Source organism: Eleginops maclovinus, chromosome 7, assembly GCF_036324505.1.
Source record: "Eleginops maclovinus isolate JMC-PN-2008 ecotype Puerto Natales chromosome 7, JC_Emac_rtc_rv5, whole genome shotgun sequence".
In the NCBI taxonomy this organism is placed as follows: Eukaryota; Metazoa; Chordata; class Actinopteri; order Perciformes; family Eleginopidae; genus Eleginops; species Eleginops maclovinus.
In genome coordinates this window covers 2,081,528-2,099,074 of record NC_086355.1, presented here as the reverse complement: position 1 = coordinate 2,099,074, position 17,547 = coordinate 2,081,528, and the positions used below count along the sequence as shown (strand labels likewise).

The following is a 17,547-nucleotide window of genomic DNA, read 5'->3' as shown; positions in this document are numbered from 1 at the left end:
TTTTTCTGCTGCTTTCCCATCCTCCTCCTTTCATCTGGAATCCCCATCCTCTTTATCCATCTACCAATTAGCTGATTCCAGTGTGTGTGTGTGTGTGTGTGTGTGTGTGTGTGTGTGTGTGTGTGTGTGTGTGTGTGTGTGTGTGTGTGTGTGTGTGTGTGTGTGTGTGTGTGTGCGTGTGTGTGTGTGAAACCCTGCCATTGGCTTCCGCTACAGTAATCTAATCGCACATGCTTATCAGAGCCGGTCCCACAGGTGCTGATCTTCATCTACAATGGGTTTAATGTGGACTGGAAAACACACACACACACACACACACACACACACACACACACACACACACACACACACACACACACACACACACACACACACACTGAAGAACAGACACTGCCATCTGCAGACTGTTCTTCTTCTCTGATGTCCAAGGACAGATCTGATTATAATTCTCCTCACACACACACACACACACACACACACACACACACACACACACACACACACACACACACACACACACACACACACACACACACACACACACACACACACACACACACACACACACACACACACGTACACATTGCCTCATAATTTATTTGGAGCCGTCACAAAAGGTGTGTGTTGTCCCGTCAGATGTCGGGCTATTTTTAACCGCCTCACTATTACAAGAAACTGGCCAATTTCCTGAAACGCACGCTGTGCTCTGTCCCTGTTTTTGACAGCAGGAAGACACGGACGTGATGCTGAGACCCAAAACTGTGAGAAGTAATAACTGTGTCTGCTTTCAGGAACATGCACCAGCAAAAGAAGTGGGTGCATGGTGGTAAAAGTGGTGTGTGTGTGTGTGTGTGTGTGTAGTATTGTGTCTGAATGGATGTTAGGTCAAAGACAGAAGACATTGCACAATAAATGGGAAGAAATCTTATTTTTTCATCTCTGAAATGTAAAGATTGCTCAACTTCCGACACTGTGAGTGAGTCAGCGTGATTGCATCGTGTGTGTGTGTGTGTGTGTGTGTGTGTGTGTGTGTGTGTGTGTGTGTGTGTGTGTGTGTGGAGCCTACCATCAGAGTCGATGCTGTTGAGCGCTGTGGGGGGGATGATGGACACTTTGCACTGACCCAGGGGACACTTGCGAGGGTACAGGTCCATACAGGCTGTGTGCACCTAGAAGCAAATACATAATGAATACCTTCGAGACACATTTAGAGCTGAGAGGAAGCGCTTTGTGCTTTAAACGTCCTGATGATGATTCGAACGATCAGCTTCTCGTGTGACTTTACTCCCGTTAAAGTGTTTTCGAGGCAGCGCTGAAGGATGCCCGTGCGACAGATGTCTCACCATGGCTTTGCACCAGAGGCAGCGCCAGTCCTGCAGCCTCAGCACGCTGCCACATGTCTTGTCACACACGGCACACTTGGCACTGACGGGCAGGTTGCCTTCCAACCACTGGTGAGGCATCGCAATCTGTAGGACACACACACACACACACACACACACACACACACACACACACGGCTCAATGAATGGGAAACAAGTCTGCTATCCAGAATTTCTTCAAGGGGCACTTTCTGTGTTGATACTGGCTCCAGATCTGTTTCCTTTTTCTGACATTAGTGATCTTAAGAGCATTAAAATGTTATTCTTCTTTGTATTGTATGTAATATAAACTTCCTTGTGGGTATGCGATACAAGTCAGTCAGTGTTTTGACTCACAGGAAGTCCATGAAACTCATTTTTAACCATCATTTGTTAGAAACTCTCATTAGACAAGACTTACCTTGCTTTAAATACAAACCAACGTATACCATAAATTATATAAATAAATAATAATAATAAAATAAAAAAGGAAAAAAATCTACAATATTTTAAAACAAAAAATATTCATAAAATAATCGGAAAAAAAATGATAATACAACTTTAAAAATATTTAAAAACCAGAAAATCGTTAAAATAAGTGTAATTATTAAACGTTCAAAAGACAAGGCCGGTTTTCACATCTAATATATATAAACCAAACAAAGAAACATGCCTTTAAAAGCAGTTTTTCTATTTTTTACATGTGAATGAAAAACGTGTTCTAACTTAGAAATAAATAGTTAGGATAAAAATACAAAAGAAAATAAAATAATTGTGGAATTATTACTTAAAATAAAACAGTTAGAATATCTAACACTAATTAAACCTAACGCATTTCAATACCTAAATCCTCATCAGTGATGATTACATTAAAAGACTTCACATGCAAACTCACCCCATCCTCATCCTCTATGATATCCTTCCCTATGGAGGCCAGAGTCGTCCATTTGCAGTTGTTAGTGGCCCTGACTGCGCAGCGTTTGTGGGCTTTGAATTTGCACACTGGAAAACACAAACACACAGACATTAGTCTCACAATGTTTTACCTCCTCAAAACAGAGCTTCATATTGACATTGTCTTTGGAACGTAATTCGCACCTAAATGACAAAATTTCACTGATTTTTCTGTTTCTTCTCGAGCTGAGAATCACCGATCACTGATGCATGACTGATTGAGAAACAGACACACCCGGCAAAGTACAGAGAGCTAATAAATCAAGCCTTAATGAGACGTCAGTGGGCTTAATTACTGACCTCCCTGAGCCTGTACAGCGCTCACATATCTGACAGATAGAGGCACAGCTCAGCTCGACATCACGACTCTCAATCCATATATCTGAGAGCAGCAACCGGAGGCTTACAGCTGAGAAACATCTCAACCTGAAGCACAGAGGACAGGTTCATCCAGAGCGAGCGCTACCTGCGGCACTGTGTGGAGTCAAAAGAGACTCTGCTGCCTGCTGAGACTCACATAATGCACATACATGCATGCATTCTGTAGTATTAGACCCTTTGCTGCATGCAAAATGCCTCTCAGCCTATCCTCAGTAGCTTCAACACATTAGCATAGCAGGAGACCAAACCGGGGAAAATATTGAGCATGTTTCCACTCAGCAAGGAAGAAGAAAAGCCTCAGTGAAATGCTAAAATCCACCAGAAACATTAGGATTAAACAAGATTTTACTTTAAAATGTGTCGAAGAAGTACTTTTAAGACATTCAAAAGCCATTTTATCCCAGGTTAGCTAAAAAAAAACATGTACTTTTATTAATCCCCGTGGGGAAATTCGAGAAATCTGCATTTGACCCACCCTAGTGTTAAGTGTGCCATATGTACGGCGGCCGGGGAGCAGCGGTAGGGAACAGTGCCTTGCTCAGGGACACCACGGTAGCACTTGGTCTTTCAGGGACTTGAACTGGTGACCTTCCAGTTCCTAGGCTAAGCCCCTAACCACTTTGCCAACACAGCTCGGAGTTAGCCATCAAAATTCCAGTTTTAATCAGTAACCACCACTTTTTCAACAACATTGAAGGGAAATACTTTTCTTTCTTAGATGATACGATTGATACCACTCCTTTAACTGCCAGTTACACATAAGGCAACAGTCACTGGTTTAGCTTAGCTTAGCATAAACTGCTAGCATGGCTCGGTCCAAAAGGTAATCTGCCTAGCAACACGTTCAAGGCTTGATGATAACACGTTGCATTTTGTTTGTTAAATCCTTGCAAGTTGTCGTTTTGCATGTTATTTTCTTTGAGTAAAGACCTTCTGGAGCACATACCCCCCCCCCCCCCCCAAAAAAAACAAGCTTGTTCAGTAAGGCAGATAAAAAATGTGGAATTATTTCTTTAAAATGGTTTTAGCAAAATAACAAAAATGTGTTCCTCAATTCCTCACTTCTAAAGAATGATACCCATCCATCTGTTGAATTCACTAAGTATTTATGAGAAGCACTTACTCTTAATTCAAACATGTATACTCTGTATTTAATGCAGGTCGCTCTGAAGAAGACGCAGAAGAGCATGAATATTTCTCTTGTGAAGAAGATGAAGACGCATCGGCAGAAGCTCTCGCCTTATTCTCCATTAAAGGACGAGGCACTTAGCGGACTCATGAATAAAGCCTGAGCTGCGGGCCAACTTCTCGCACACACACACACACACACACACACACACACACACACACACACACACACACACACACACACACACACACACACACACACACACACACACACACACACACACACACACACACACACACACAGACCAAAACTAAGTCATATCCGGCAGCAACAATTGATGTTTCAATTTATTTTGCCGCTAAATGCTGTTAGGGAGCATTAGCAGGACATTAAGAGGATTCAGAGGACATGATACGGCTGCCCGTTAATGTCCGGTCCACTCTGAACATCCACCAACCAGACAGGAGGACAACAGTGTGTGTGTGTGTGTGTGTGTGTGTGTGTGTGTGTGTGTGTGTGTGGGTATGGGTGAAACTGAGACAGAGACTGTGTGTGTCGATGTAGCACAAATCAATCCCCAGCGGTCGTCCTGTGCAGGAAATCGAAGGGGAATTTAAGCCCGGTTGATTGCTGTGAAACTGTTTGGCTGTCTGCTCTGGACGCTTAATAGAGACGCTGCCTCGCTCTCCGCTCGTTATTTATTTCCTCTCTCCGTCTCTGTCTGATTCATCTCCTGATCTCTGTGTCTCAGCCGAGGAGGCAGACATCAGGAGGCTCCGATGTTCTGTACTGATGGGCGTCTGTGCTCAGTGGGGATTTATATCTCAAAATGAGAGCTGTGTTATAAATATGGCCATGAGTCTAAAACCTAAAAATGTTCATTTGGCAAAGAAAGAGCCTGGTTTCACTAAATGGTTTATGAAAAACAAAGTCTTTGTGCATATTTGACATATGTCTCTGGGAGGTCAGGGGAGTTAGTAGGTATGCATATAGATGGATAGATGGATGAAAAAGTCAGCCGTTGACCGAAGGAACTCATCTTTCTCATCTAAACGATGGTATTTTCCACCTACAGCAATATGGCTAAAATCCCCAATCCTGACAATGGTATTTATCACGATGTGGCATCTTTACTGGTTATAAATTAGATAGTTAATAAGGAATAACCAGTCAAACTTGAACTTTGACTTGAATTTATATAGACAATAAACACTTCTATAAATGCAACGTTTGTTGAATGGAAAGAGAAATGTGAAAACACAACAATCTGCAAAAGATATTCCCTCCAAAAATTGCTCTTGGATTTTCACAGAACTTCAATTAGTACTTAATTGCTATTAACAACTAAAACAAAATCATTGTGCATCCCGTCCCACATATGATTGCCCAGACACACAACAAAAAACACGTATTCGTACCCAAACAATGATCTGTTGTTGCGCCTCACAATGTCACCGGGCAAATTGGAAATAAGGACGGCACGTTGAACTGCACGCACAAACCTAATGTGTGTAAAAATGGAGCACCTCGTTAACCAATTAGCCAAATCACATGCCGTGCGTTTGCAATATGCCCGGGTTTATTTCTGGACTTGGCACCTCAGTTTCATGTCACTCTCACCTATTTTCTATGACGTCATCTTCCAAATTAAAGGTGAAAACACAGCGAAGAAATGTGGACTCGACACGCAAAAGGTGACCTTAAAGGAGTCCCGCTTTTATACGCCTTTCATTTACCACCTTGTGTCCACTGCAATCCTTTTAACCAGACTCATTTGCATCTTCCTACTGTTTTTTGAAGTGTGTGTGTGTGTGTGTGTGTGTGTGTGTGTGTGTGTATGTGTGTGTGTGTGTGTGTGTGTGTGTGTGTGTGGCGCAGGTCTCGCTGATTTAGTTCTAAGAGTTTTAGATGCTGCTCTAATGACTCACCATCGCTCTGTGTCTTTCTGCTCTGCATGTGAGAGGGTCTCATTGGAGAGGGTAATGAACACTGAGGAGTGGAGAGGCTCTCTCGCACACCCACACACCCAAACACACACACACACACACACACACACACACACACACACACACACACACACACACACACACACACACACACACACACACACACACACACACACACACACACACACACACACACACACACACACACACACACACACAGCGCTCAAACAAGCACTCACAGGGGGAACATTAGCAAAATTAAAAGGAGTTGATATGCAGATGGTGCCTGCCCCTGACACCGGCAGAGAGAAACTAGAGTGTCAACCTCACATGTCGACCCTCTTCTCTTAACACCCCCCCCCCCCCACCCACCCCACCCCTCCTCCAAGTGTGTTTTCACAGAGGAGGTGAGGAGCTGCTACGTCATTCACAGGTTCTTTTAACTGCTTATTTTGATGCGTTATGGGGGTAAATGGAAATGAGTCAGCGCTGTATGGCATGAAAGTATATGGAGGCTGCGTTAATGGCAACCCACCAGCAGCCCCTCTCTCTGCCTCCACTTCAACACAACAGTTTGATTGGCAACCCACTGCACAACGGAGAGCATTTTCAGAGACTCACGCTGGCTCCTGTGAGTCCAATCTGTCGCATTTTGGGCCGACGTCTGAACAAAGACTTTCTGATGGCAGTGACTCACAAAAAAACGTTCCATAAGTCCTCGGCGAAAATATTCTATCACGATACAAGTCATTTCATTGGGTGAGAGACTTTATACCAGGGTGTGATACCACATGTTTTCTGGTGGTACAGCAAAGACATAGAACTTTGTATACTCTATGAATAAAATACTAGACAAATTAACGAAGGAACCAAACACCGTCAACTGAAATGAAAGAGACTTAAAAAAAGATCCTTCCTTGTTTTTCTAAATGCACATAAATACAGAGAATCAGATTCGGACCATAGTTTGATTTAAATACAATTTAATACATAGATTGTGGGGGGGTGGGCCCTTTAATTGACAGAGACTGAAATATTTACTGTTTTTTTGACTGTGCACGTGTCCGCTGCAGATGGAAATGGAGCTTATATCTTAATCAAACAAAAATCCTCTCCTCTCTTTTTTAGATGTAAGTGTTTTTATGCATTATCTTTATTTAAAAAAGCCTGAAAAAATGTTAATCAAAATTGAATGATTGAATAAAAGAATAAATGAATGGATGCATAAAGAAGATCCTGCACACTGCTGATGGATATCTCCTCGTACATTATTTTAAATCAACCTTTTTGGTGAGAATTGAGTTCAAATGAGTTTGTTTTTTTATACAATTTGACGTAATTGTGTGTCAAGATAACTCAAAACATGATTCCATTACACTCTCCTTCTTATCCTGCTAACTCACAGGCCTGCTGTTTTTAAATGATCTAGAGCATTATTTTAAAAAAGCTATATTTTATGTTTGGTATGGTGCATAACTGGAGGACGCTGGCACTTCCAAATTCCATTGCCTACGTAGCTTTTGTGCAGACGACATTATATCCGTTAAGATGTAGAAAAGAAGCAGAGCTGCGTCCTGAGGCTGTGTATTAAAAAAAGGAGTTATGTGAGAATCGTCTTTGTGTAAAAACAGAATGAGCGTCCCCCGTGTTTGGACAGCGGCTCTGAGTCGGACGTACCTTCGCAGGAGAGGCCGTGGGACGTGACCCCCGACAGGCTGTCTTTGCAGACGTTGCAGAAGGTGGGCCGTGCGTGGGAGCAGGCGTACCAGTTGTGCATCCCTGAGAAATGTTCCACATTAAACTGTGCCGTCTGGCAAAGGAGAGGTTAAAACAGGTTGGCAGGAAGCACAGTGCACTACATCATCATCAGAACAAATACATACAATAACATATCCTGCATTACTCTTAGCGTGTTTTCATTATAATTACAAGCAGAATACAACTCTAAAGATAACATGCAAAAAATATGCAGCAGGCACAGATCAATGACCTCTCACACTCAGTCCATTCATTCCTCTAACCTCTCCCTAACGGTAACAAGAGCTAAATGGATTTGCGATTACCTTACTCAGCAACTTGTTTAACTGTTGATTAATCTGATTGAGTATTGAGACATTTTAGAAGGAAATAAAAGTCACATTTTCCTGATTCCAGATTCTCAGCTGTGTTTTCTCTACTGCTCTGTCACAGTAAGCTGAATACATACACATACTTTCTTTGACACCTCTCTCAGTTACTATGCTACGCTGCTGCAAAGCGGGAGCAACCGTTGCTTTACTTTCCGCTCATAAATAATTACTCCTCTTAAACGTGTCTCAGGTCCAAACCGAGCCACTTGGGACACCTGAAGTACACCCAGGAAGTGTGAACAGTCCTCCAGATGTTCTGAAAGTGTAAAATTCGTTGTGCACGCTGTTTCCAGAACATATCTAACAAATGATCCGAGTGCAGTAGCAGGGACGTGTTCCCAGCATGCCCAGTATAAATAACGCCTATGGGCCTACATCTTAGAAATATTAGACCGTTTTCTCACTATTTTCTGACATCTTATAGATCATGCACCTAATTGATTAATTGATTAATTTATCAACAGAGTAAATCAACATAAAAAAATAAGAGTTGCCAAAAAAAATTGCAATTTTTAAGATATTTAACAAATCTTTGACAGTTTATTGATCTGTTTGAGTTCAAATAAGTACATTTTCTCTGATTTGAGCTTCTTAAATGTGGATATTTTCAGTTTCTTTACTCTAAGCTGTCTATCTTTATGAGTCTCAGGACGTCAGACTGGATGGTCTGAAGCATTTTTCACCATTTTTTCACTTTGAATAAATACAAAAACTAATCGATTCATCAATAAAATAATCAACAGATTCATCGAAAATGAAAATATTAGTTAGTTGAAGGCGAATAACTCCACAATACAGGAGAGTGTAAGTCAATGGGAGGCTACAGGAGAGTGTAAGTTAATGGGAGGCTACAGGAAAGTGTAAGTTAATGGGAGGCTACAGGAGAGTGTAAGTTAATGGGAGGCTACAGGAGAGTGTAAGTTAATGGGAGGCTACAGGAGACTGTAAGTTAATGGGAGGCTACAGGAGACTGTAAGTTAATGGGAGGCTACAGGAGACTGTAAGTTAATGGGAGGCTAGAGGAGAGTGTAAGTTAATGGGAGGCTACAGGAGACTGTAAGTTAATGGGAGGCTACAGCGGCGTGAGCGTTGCGTCTGCAGGAGTTTGCGCAGCCCTGCCTCCAGTCAGTGAAACTGGGACGCTCCCATTCTCAATGAACCAGTAAACACAGTAATTACATGCTCTGTGGGTGTGTGTGTGCGTGTGTCTGTGTGTGTCTGTGTGTGTGTGTTAGAGCTCTCGGGGTGCTGCTGCATTGCAGTGCAGTAGGGGGGGAGAGGGATGGATGGGGTCTTATGTAAGATTTCCCTCCCAAATCAAAGGCATTAGGATGCAGTGCTGCTCTCCTCCTGCGCTCCCTGTCAACAGATTCCTCTTCATCTCGCAGAGGAGGGTGACACTCAGGGTGTTTGATGAGAGGAAATTAAAGCATGCCTTCCAGAAACACTGCTCTGGAAGAAGAGAACTAAAAAAAGGAAGCGAGAAAAGACAAATCCCTCGCTGTTCTTGTGTTGCTAAGGGAGTCATGTTGCAGGATCAGCATGTTTTAGATTGATGTGTGTGAGCATGTCCTTAACACACATTTAAATGCAGTCTGCTGTTCTCCTCTTGCATCTCGCGGGTATTTTGTGTTTGATGAAAGTATATTAAGGGCTGCAAGTCGCCCGTTTCCAGAAAATCCTGACAACGGAGAATTAAAAATAGCCAGGCGAGAAGGGACACCATCCTTCAGTGTTTTGAGTCATGTTGCAGAATCAGACTTTGTGCATGCTTCTGGTTGTTGTGCACATTTGCTGTCTTCCTGTGCTCTCCTCACTGCCACCAGATTCACAATCCTTATTATTAAACACAAATACTGTCTGTTTGATGAGAGGAGATTAAAGGATGAGAGTCGCCTGCTTCCAGAAACACCATCCTGGAAGATGAGAGGTGAGAAAAGACCAATCCCTCCCTCTGTCATCAGCGCTTTGAGACAGTCAGCATGATTTAGATCTCTGTGAGAGAGCAGGCATGCACTGTACGTAACACACAAAGGCTTTTAAATGCCGTCCTCCTGCTCTCCCCTAATCATTTTGGTTTATTGAAAGGGTTTTTAAGGATGCAAGGAGCAGCTTCTGGAAACACTATCCTGAAAACGAAGCATTCTTGTTGCAGAATCAGACTTTCTGTCAGTCAGCCCGTTTGGATACTGCGTGGTTTCTATACTGTACCTACAGTTGTGCACCTGTGACTGTACCCTGTAGCTCTGAATCTGCAAAAACTTCTCAGGTATCCTCCCGTCTTTAGAGCGACTTGTAGAAGATGCCACTCTGTTTTTTGCAGCATTTACGGGATAAAAGAGCATCCCAAAAAGCATCATCGCTGTCAGAGGGGATACGCCTAAACACAGATCTATTGTTCCTGCATGCAGCGCTATCTGTCCCTTACATCTCCTCCTCCCCTCGCCTAACACACACACACACACACACACACACACTCTCATCACGTAGATTAAGGAGAGCGCTCCTCACCTCGTAATGCTCTCTGGACTGGACGGACTTCAGTGAGCTGATCCAGTCCTCCATCTCTTTCCTGTTCTCCGCGCAGAGGATGAGTCTACGGAACGGAGTGATCACCTGGAGAGGCGGGAGAGAGACAGGGAGGGAAGAAGGCGGGTGAGACTTAATATGTGGAAGAAAGAAAAGCGAGTTAAATTGCACCAGAGCGTTCCTCCCGCCTCAGCCTGCGGTGCGACTGAGAGGAGAGAGAAATCGTCTCGGTCTTTAAGAGAAAGGATGAGAAGCCTCCCTCCCTGCCTCTACCTCTCCCTCCCCCCTCCCTCATTAACTCTCACTCTCCTCACACCTTCTTGAGTTAGTGTTTTCCTTCGTTTTCCTCTCTGCCCTCTCGCTCGTCTTGTTGATGCAGATTTGTGCTGACAGGCGAAGCGCCACAGCAGAGGCTAAGAGCCCCCCCCCCCCCTCTCCCTGTGTACTGTATGTGTGTTTAAGGACAGTCTCCCTGTAGATAACCCGGCACTCTCTCAACAGAGCATCACTTATTCATGCTCCCTCGTGTCTCTGCAGCTCCCTAAGTTGAGGCCGTTCTCGCCGATCAATATTTATGTTCCAGCGGCGGAGCGACGCTGCGTCTGTGAGGAATGCTATTTATTCCTTTCATTTATTTAAAGGACAGTGTTAGCCAGCAGGCTTCCTTAATGACCAACAGGAAACACTTCATCACCAACGTCCTTTTAGTGTTCACTGACGTCTGATGCATTGGTTTGGGTTCTCTCCTCGGACAATAGGATATTTGGGGGGAAAATAATAAGAATAAGCTTCTATTTTGGCTGGTGTTGTAGAGGAGCTGAACAAAGAGCTTCTCTAAAGGCGTGGTATTGTATGCATATTTAATTTGCTGCAATATTTTTGACACTACGAAGTGTTTTCATCATGTGACCGAGAGAAAAGCCACAGGTCCAACTTCCAGTCTGATCAAACAGAGCCAGACACCAGCTTCAAGGTTGGGACACACCTTTTCATTCGAAGCTTCTTATTTATTTTAATATTTTTCAAACCAAACTATCAAAGAACTCATGGAATTATGTAGAAAACAAAAAAGTGTTAAACACCAGAATATGTTTTAGGTTTTAGATTCTTCAAAGTACTCTCAAAACACTCTTGGCTCTCAATCAGCTTCATGATTCAAGTGATATTCAAATAAATAAGAACCATTGAATGAGAAGGGTGTCCACACGTTTGACTGGTACTGTAAATGCAGATAAATATGTTGAAAATTGAAAATGTAACTTATTTTTTGGGCCTTTTCTCACTCTGTATTATAATAGTTCATCCTATTTTATAAATGATTTCTGTATTGGATTTTAAAATGAATAGTTTTATCCTTGTATTGAGTTGTTTTAACACGCTTTAAATATCTCTTATAATAATATATAAATAATAGATGATGAGTGTTTCACTGGTTTCACTGGTTTCACTGGTAAAAAGTTAGCTTTTATTTACCCAGGCGTTTTGTTTATTACATTTGATTATTAAAGTTGTATTGAAGTATTTTCTGTACGGTCTGAAGTACAGCAGGTTGAGCTTGAAGCGACCACCTGACAGCTGCTTTCTTAATCAATCTCCTTAATCACTGCTGTAATCAATCCGCCGCAGACCTTTAATCAATGCGATACTGAACGGCACGTCCAAACAACAAGGACACAAAAAGAATCACAATAAAGAAAGTTTCCTGCTTAAAAGTGTTTCAGCTAAATGTTGATTGCACCTTTAAAGGCTCAGAGGAAGTGTGTTGGTATCTCTGAGGCGGACGCAGAGGACATTTGAATGTCTTTGCAACGGCAGCAGCAACAATAACAGCACTCTCAACCAACAGAGCAACTCCTAAACTACTGAACAAGAGAGCGTCCTGTGTGTGTGTCTGCAGTGAATGTTCAACCCTCTGTTTATTTGGATCTATTTGACAGATGGTAGAGTGAGAATCCATCAGAATACAAGCATAACGCTCGGCTTTTAGTGTATTTTTTTAAACTTAAAGGACCGTATTATTCAAATAAGGGCGTGTCAGGTGTGCTAGGTATTTGATTTAACACCAAATAAATGATTGAAAGACGTGTAAGGCCCAATAACATCACCAGGAACTGTAGTGTGTGTGTGTGTGTGTGTGTATGTGTGTGTGTGTGTGTGTGTGTGTGTGTGTGTGTGTGTGTGTGTGTGTGTGTGTGTACAGAACCGGTAGTGATAAGATTGGTTGCCAGGGGAAACAGGAACAGCTGTTTTCCAAAAATGGCTCCAGGCATCCCTCAAGTGTGGAAAACCTCTGCTGATGGCTGACCTTCAGAGCTGTGTGTGTGTGTGTGTGTGTGTGTGTGTGTGTGTGTGTGTGTGTGTGTGTGTGTGTGTGTGTGTGTGTGTGTGTGTGTGTGTGTGTGTGTGTGTGTGTGTGTGTGTGTGTGTGTGTGTTGACAAGTGACAACAAGAAGTGGCTCTTTGATCAGTGTGAGCCTCGTTAGTTGTACATTTTTGCGAGTAGGCAACAACAACAACAACAACAACAACAACAACAACAACAACTGTGAATTCATAATCAGGGACACCTTTCACTGTTTACACACACACACACACACGCACACCCAGGATTGGTGACAGCGCTTGCACAGATCCTGCATCCTATGGGACCTGCAGCACAACAACTGTCACAGCTGCTCTCTCCCTGCACGCGCACACGCACACATGCACACACACAGACACACACACACACACACACACACACACACACACACACCATCACAGAGTTATCGTCTGCAGCTTTAAACTGTTTATATTAACTACACAGCAAATCAGATAAAGGTGCGCAGCTCCAGACTGATCTGGATCTCCTTGAGATTCTTCTCAGGGAATTAAAGTGGACGGTAATAAGCGAGCCAATCCAATAAGCCCGAGCGAGTCGCTGAGCGCCCGTACTGCATCAGTGTGTGTTTGTGTGTTGGGCTGAGCATCCCTCACGTGGACCTCAAGGTGCTGCTTCTCAGTGCAGACAATAGACTAGATTTGAGAAGCTGAAAGCAGCATTTTCTGGCTTTTTTTGCATGAAAAATGTTTTAAAACTACCAACAAAATATCACAATAGTTGCCAATGATTTGTCTGTAAATTCCCTAATCCTTGCAGCTCACATAACGGACACTTAATGCCAACATATATGCACTAACATGTACAGTTTCTCATGTAACAATGCACATTTCTAGTCATCAGGACCAAGACATGCATGCACAGATGTTTATATTCTGAACCTGTTTTGTGGAATTATCTGCAAATAGACTTTCTAAATTGCATCTGTTGCATTTTCATCCCCAAATTACAACAATTATTTTGTATTTCCCCGTTGAATACATAGAAAAGAGTCACTGCAGGAGTGTGTTTAGTGTCTCCATGATGAGGAAAAGCACTGAGATGATTCTCTTTCTAGAGTAATTCAATTCTAGTGACATTTAAGTACTCCCTATGCTGCTCACAAATTCCCCCCTGGTCCCTAGCCTGTGAAAACACATGCATGCTACACACACACTGAGCACACACACGCAGCTCGTATGGACCTTCACACACATGCACGTAACAGTATACAGTATTCATTCTACTCTTTCCTTTTCATGTACATATTTGACTTATCCCTGCAACCATATAGTCTACTGCACAGTTTAAAGACCTGAGGCTGAAGGTTTGAATACCCAAAACAAGGATTTAGCTCCCGTGCATAGAGCAAATAATCCCTTTGACTCCTTGAATCCTACATGCATACATCGCTAAACCTCTCCTGTTTCATCTCATTCTACTGTTTCTGCAACCTACTTGAGCCCTGTCATCTATTGCACTGTTTAATGTCTTTGATTTTTACGTGAAGCATTGACACTGAAGGATTTAGCTCCTGTGCGTATGGTGAATTAACCCTTTGAGTCCTTGAACCCTACATGCATGAGCACAAGTGGATAAACATCTTAGGCATGGCTCGTTTAAAACATCGGAGCAAGAAGAAGCACCGACCTGCAAAGAGGACGCCCGCGGCAGCAGCGTCCATCGTGAGAGGATCCCCCGACACAGAAGCAGCGAGACAGATGCAGAGACAGACGTAGAGGCAGATGCAGAGATACTGCTAACCGCTCTGCACAGTCAGACTGAATGCAACCTCTGCAGTGCTCCCTCTCCCTCTCTTGCCCCCTCTTCCTCCCCACTCTCTCTCTCTCACAGTCGTGATCTCACAGCCTGGTCTCCCCCTGTCGGTGTGCGTGACTGTCTGGCTCGATGCATCTCAGAGACTTGCACATGTGTGATGGCGCTGCAGGTGCGCCGACCACGTCACCTTTTGGTTTTGTCTTTCACCGCTGCTTCAGGTTCATTCCCTCTACCATCCGTCTTCCCTCTCCTCACCGCTGCCTCCCTTTCTCTCTTCCCCCCCGGGGTTGATGGTGTGACATCACTCCAGGATTTCCTCCTCTGCACTGCCTCGTCTTTCCCTTCTTCCTCCATCTTAAACTGCAGTCATTCCCCATCAATGATTCATTCGTCACGCTCTATTTTTGTCCTGCCCTTGGTCTCTAAATGCATTTCTTAAATGTCCTTCCCTGTTGCTATCTTACCCTTCCTCTTCTCCCTCCTTCTTCCCCTCTTTTCTCCCTGGGCTGCAGGTTTGAGGAGTAACAGATTACATTCTTTAAAGTGGGGATTCTTAGCAGGATTACAATTAAAGAAGAAGGAACCCTTACTGGTCCCACAGAGGGGAAATGTACATCCTGCATTTGACCCATCCCAGTGTTAGTGTACAGGATGTGAAGGGTACAGCTGATGCTTGTTATTGATATTTCCCTTCTCTTGTATTGGTGTACTTTGCATTTAATATTGAAGTAATGCAAAAGGAACGGAAAGTAATCAGATTACCTCACTTTTTTACATGTAATTGTGACCAAATACATGTTTAGAGTAACCCTCCCCATCCCTGATGTGCTGCAGATGCTCATACTGTGTGTGCATGTGAAGCTCATCTCTAAACCTTAACCACAGCATGTACACACACACACCCACACACACACACACACACACACACACACACACACACACACACACACACACACACACACACACACACACACACACACACTGTAATCTTATTTATGAACATGGCAGACGTTAAGCCAGGCACCCAGTGAAGCGTTTCAAGGCGTTTCTAAAAATAGCCGCGCTCTCTCCTCCCAGCACCGTTCCCCTGCCGACCCCCTCCCACCCCCCCTGTTTCTATTTATAGCAACACCCGGGGAGAGGAGAGACATTTATAGAAAGGAGAACTACGAGCTCTTTCTCCCTGTCTGTTTCCCTCCTCGTTGCTCTTTACGCTCGTTTCCCTCCACCTCCCACGCTCCTTCTTCTCTCACTCTCCCAGCGTTTGTTTTCCTCACAATACATGTGTCCTCACACAGGCAGCGTTTGACAGACATATGAGCAGCAATGCTGGAATGTATTATATGAGCTTCTAAATATAACGGCGGGATACTTTAAGGGGTGTAATGTGATCAGTGTGTCATTATCCTTGAAGGGCAAATCCTGTTTTCTTGGACCGATCTGCAGCTGAATGAAGAACAGCTGTGGGTGTTGTCCGCTGAATGCCCTCTGGTGTTAAACAATAACAACCGGCTGTAATAAATACGACTTTATAGGAAAACTATTACTTTTTAAAAGAGACACGATTAATGGGAATTGCAACTATGAAAGGCTGCTAAATTCTGCAGCCCGTCTACTAACAACAAGAAGGAGAAAGGACCACACCACGTCCAAAATTTAAATTCAAAGACTTCTAACTTACAAAGCTCTTAAATGGTCAGGCACCATCATACCTAAAATATGTTAATCCACTATTGTCCCTCTACAGCGTTACGCTCCCAGGGTGCAGGTCTGGTAGTGGTGCCCAGAGTAGTGTCATTTCTGGTGATGCAGAAACGACATCATGTCAGTCATCCTAATCTCAAACTCCTAAATTAACCAAAACTTACAAACAAAGAAAGCCAGAAACACAAACTATTTCCATCATCATAACTTTGCACTTCTGCTGCATGGGGATCTAGATTCCAGATCAGACTTTTATATTACATTACCGTACATTTAGCCGATGTTTTTATCCAAAGTGACTTACAATAAGGTCAAAAACCAGAAAGATTCAAACCCCGAACAACAAGGAAAGTGCAGAAATATTCACTTCAAGCGACTCAAACCATTGTGAGAGCTGGTGCATTAGTTACAGGGCCTCAATGAGCTTTTTAATTCCCAGGGTATGAATCGAAACCGATGGGTTTCTAGATAAGATATGCAGACTTGACATGTGCATGCATGGTTCTGCAGACTGCATGATGCACTCACCGTGAAGCTGTTGTTGACATTCTTTGTGCTGGACTCTGCAACGCTGGCGTCTGATAGGTCCACCTCGTCAAAGATAAGCGACTGCAGAGGAGAGGGGAGTACCCGAGAGGAGAGGGAGAAAACAGAAAGAAAACATGAGACTTTTGCACAATATTTTCCACGGAGGGATGAACTTATTGGAGCTTATAAAGGGTGTGAAGAGGACTGTGATTGGCATGGTCTCAGCAAAGCACGCCTAAAATGAACAGGAAATAAATTAGCAGTATCAAATGGAAGCTCATAATGCAAGACATCCGAAAACATCTTATGATGGCTGGACAAATGGAGTCAAATGAGATTAACTTATCAATGCATCAAAAATAAAGGAACCTGCAGATTCTGATGCATCATTTAGAAAGTCAACTGATTTTAGAGGAGTTATAAAAGATGATTTTAAGAATATATTAAAGCTACCTTCATTATTTCATTGAAAAAATCTGAATAAAGTCTAACATCACACGCTAATTTAAGACGTGGAGGTCTGCAGGGACATTAACTCTGTCACCAACTTAGAGGCATTGTGACCCTAAATGTTTCGTTTACACTATTCAGATATGCAGAAATAAATAAATGCTATGAAGTGGAGTTTCACTGGCTGGATTTAATAATATGTTGTATCTGTTGAAGAGGATGGGTCTTAATCAGGTTGGAGGAGACGGAGAGGAGAGCCGGAGATACAAACAGGAACATGATACCCTCACAGAGCTGT

The 17,547-nt window shown here is 43.1% G+C and overlaps 1 protein-coding gene across 11 annotated transcripts in view; it reads right to left on the bottom strand.

Annotated features, from left to right (window-relative positions):
- Positions 1–17,547, bottom strand: part of dgkh (diacylglycerol kinase, eta) — a 62,499-nt gene that overhangs the window by 23,208 nt on the left and 21,744 nt on the right. For 10 of the 11 annotated variants that reach the window (XM_063888027.1, XM_063888023.1, XM_063888026.1 and 7 more), the window contains 6 exons: positions 16,800–16,880; positions 10,412–10,516; positions 7,449–7,581; positions 2,257–2,363; positions 1,344–1,469; positions 1,067–1,169 (listed from right to left, as the gene is read on the bottom strand). In XM_063888027.1, the coding sequence (XP_063744097.1) occupies positions 1,067–1,169; positions 1,344–1,469; positions 2,257–2,363; positions 7,449–7,581; positions 10,412–10,516; positions 16,800–16,880 (655 nt within the window). Of the gene's footprint in view, positions 1–1,066; positions 1,170–1,343; positions 1,470–2,256; positions 2,364–7,448; positions 7,582–10,411; positions 10,517–14,438; positions 14,554–16,799; positions 16,881–17,547 lie in introns of those variants that run through there. The other variant, XM_063888032.1, reaches the window with a different exon arrangement.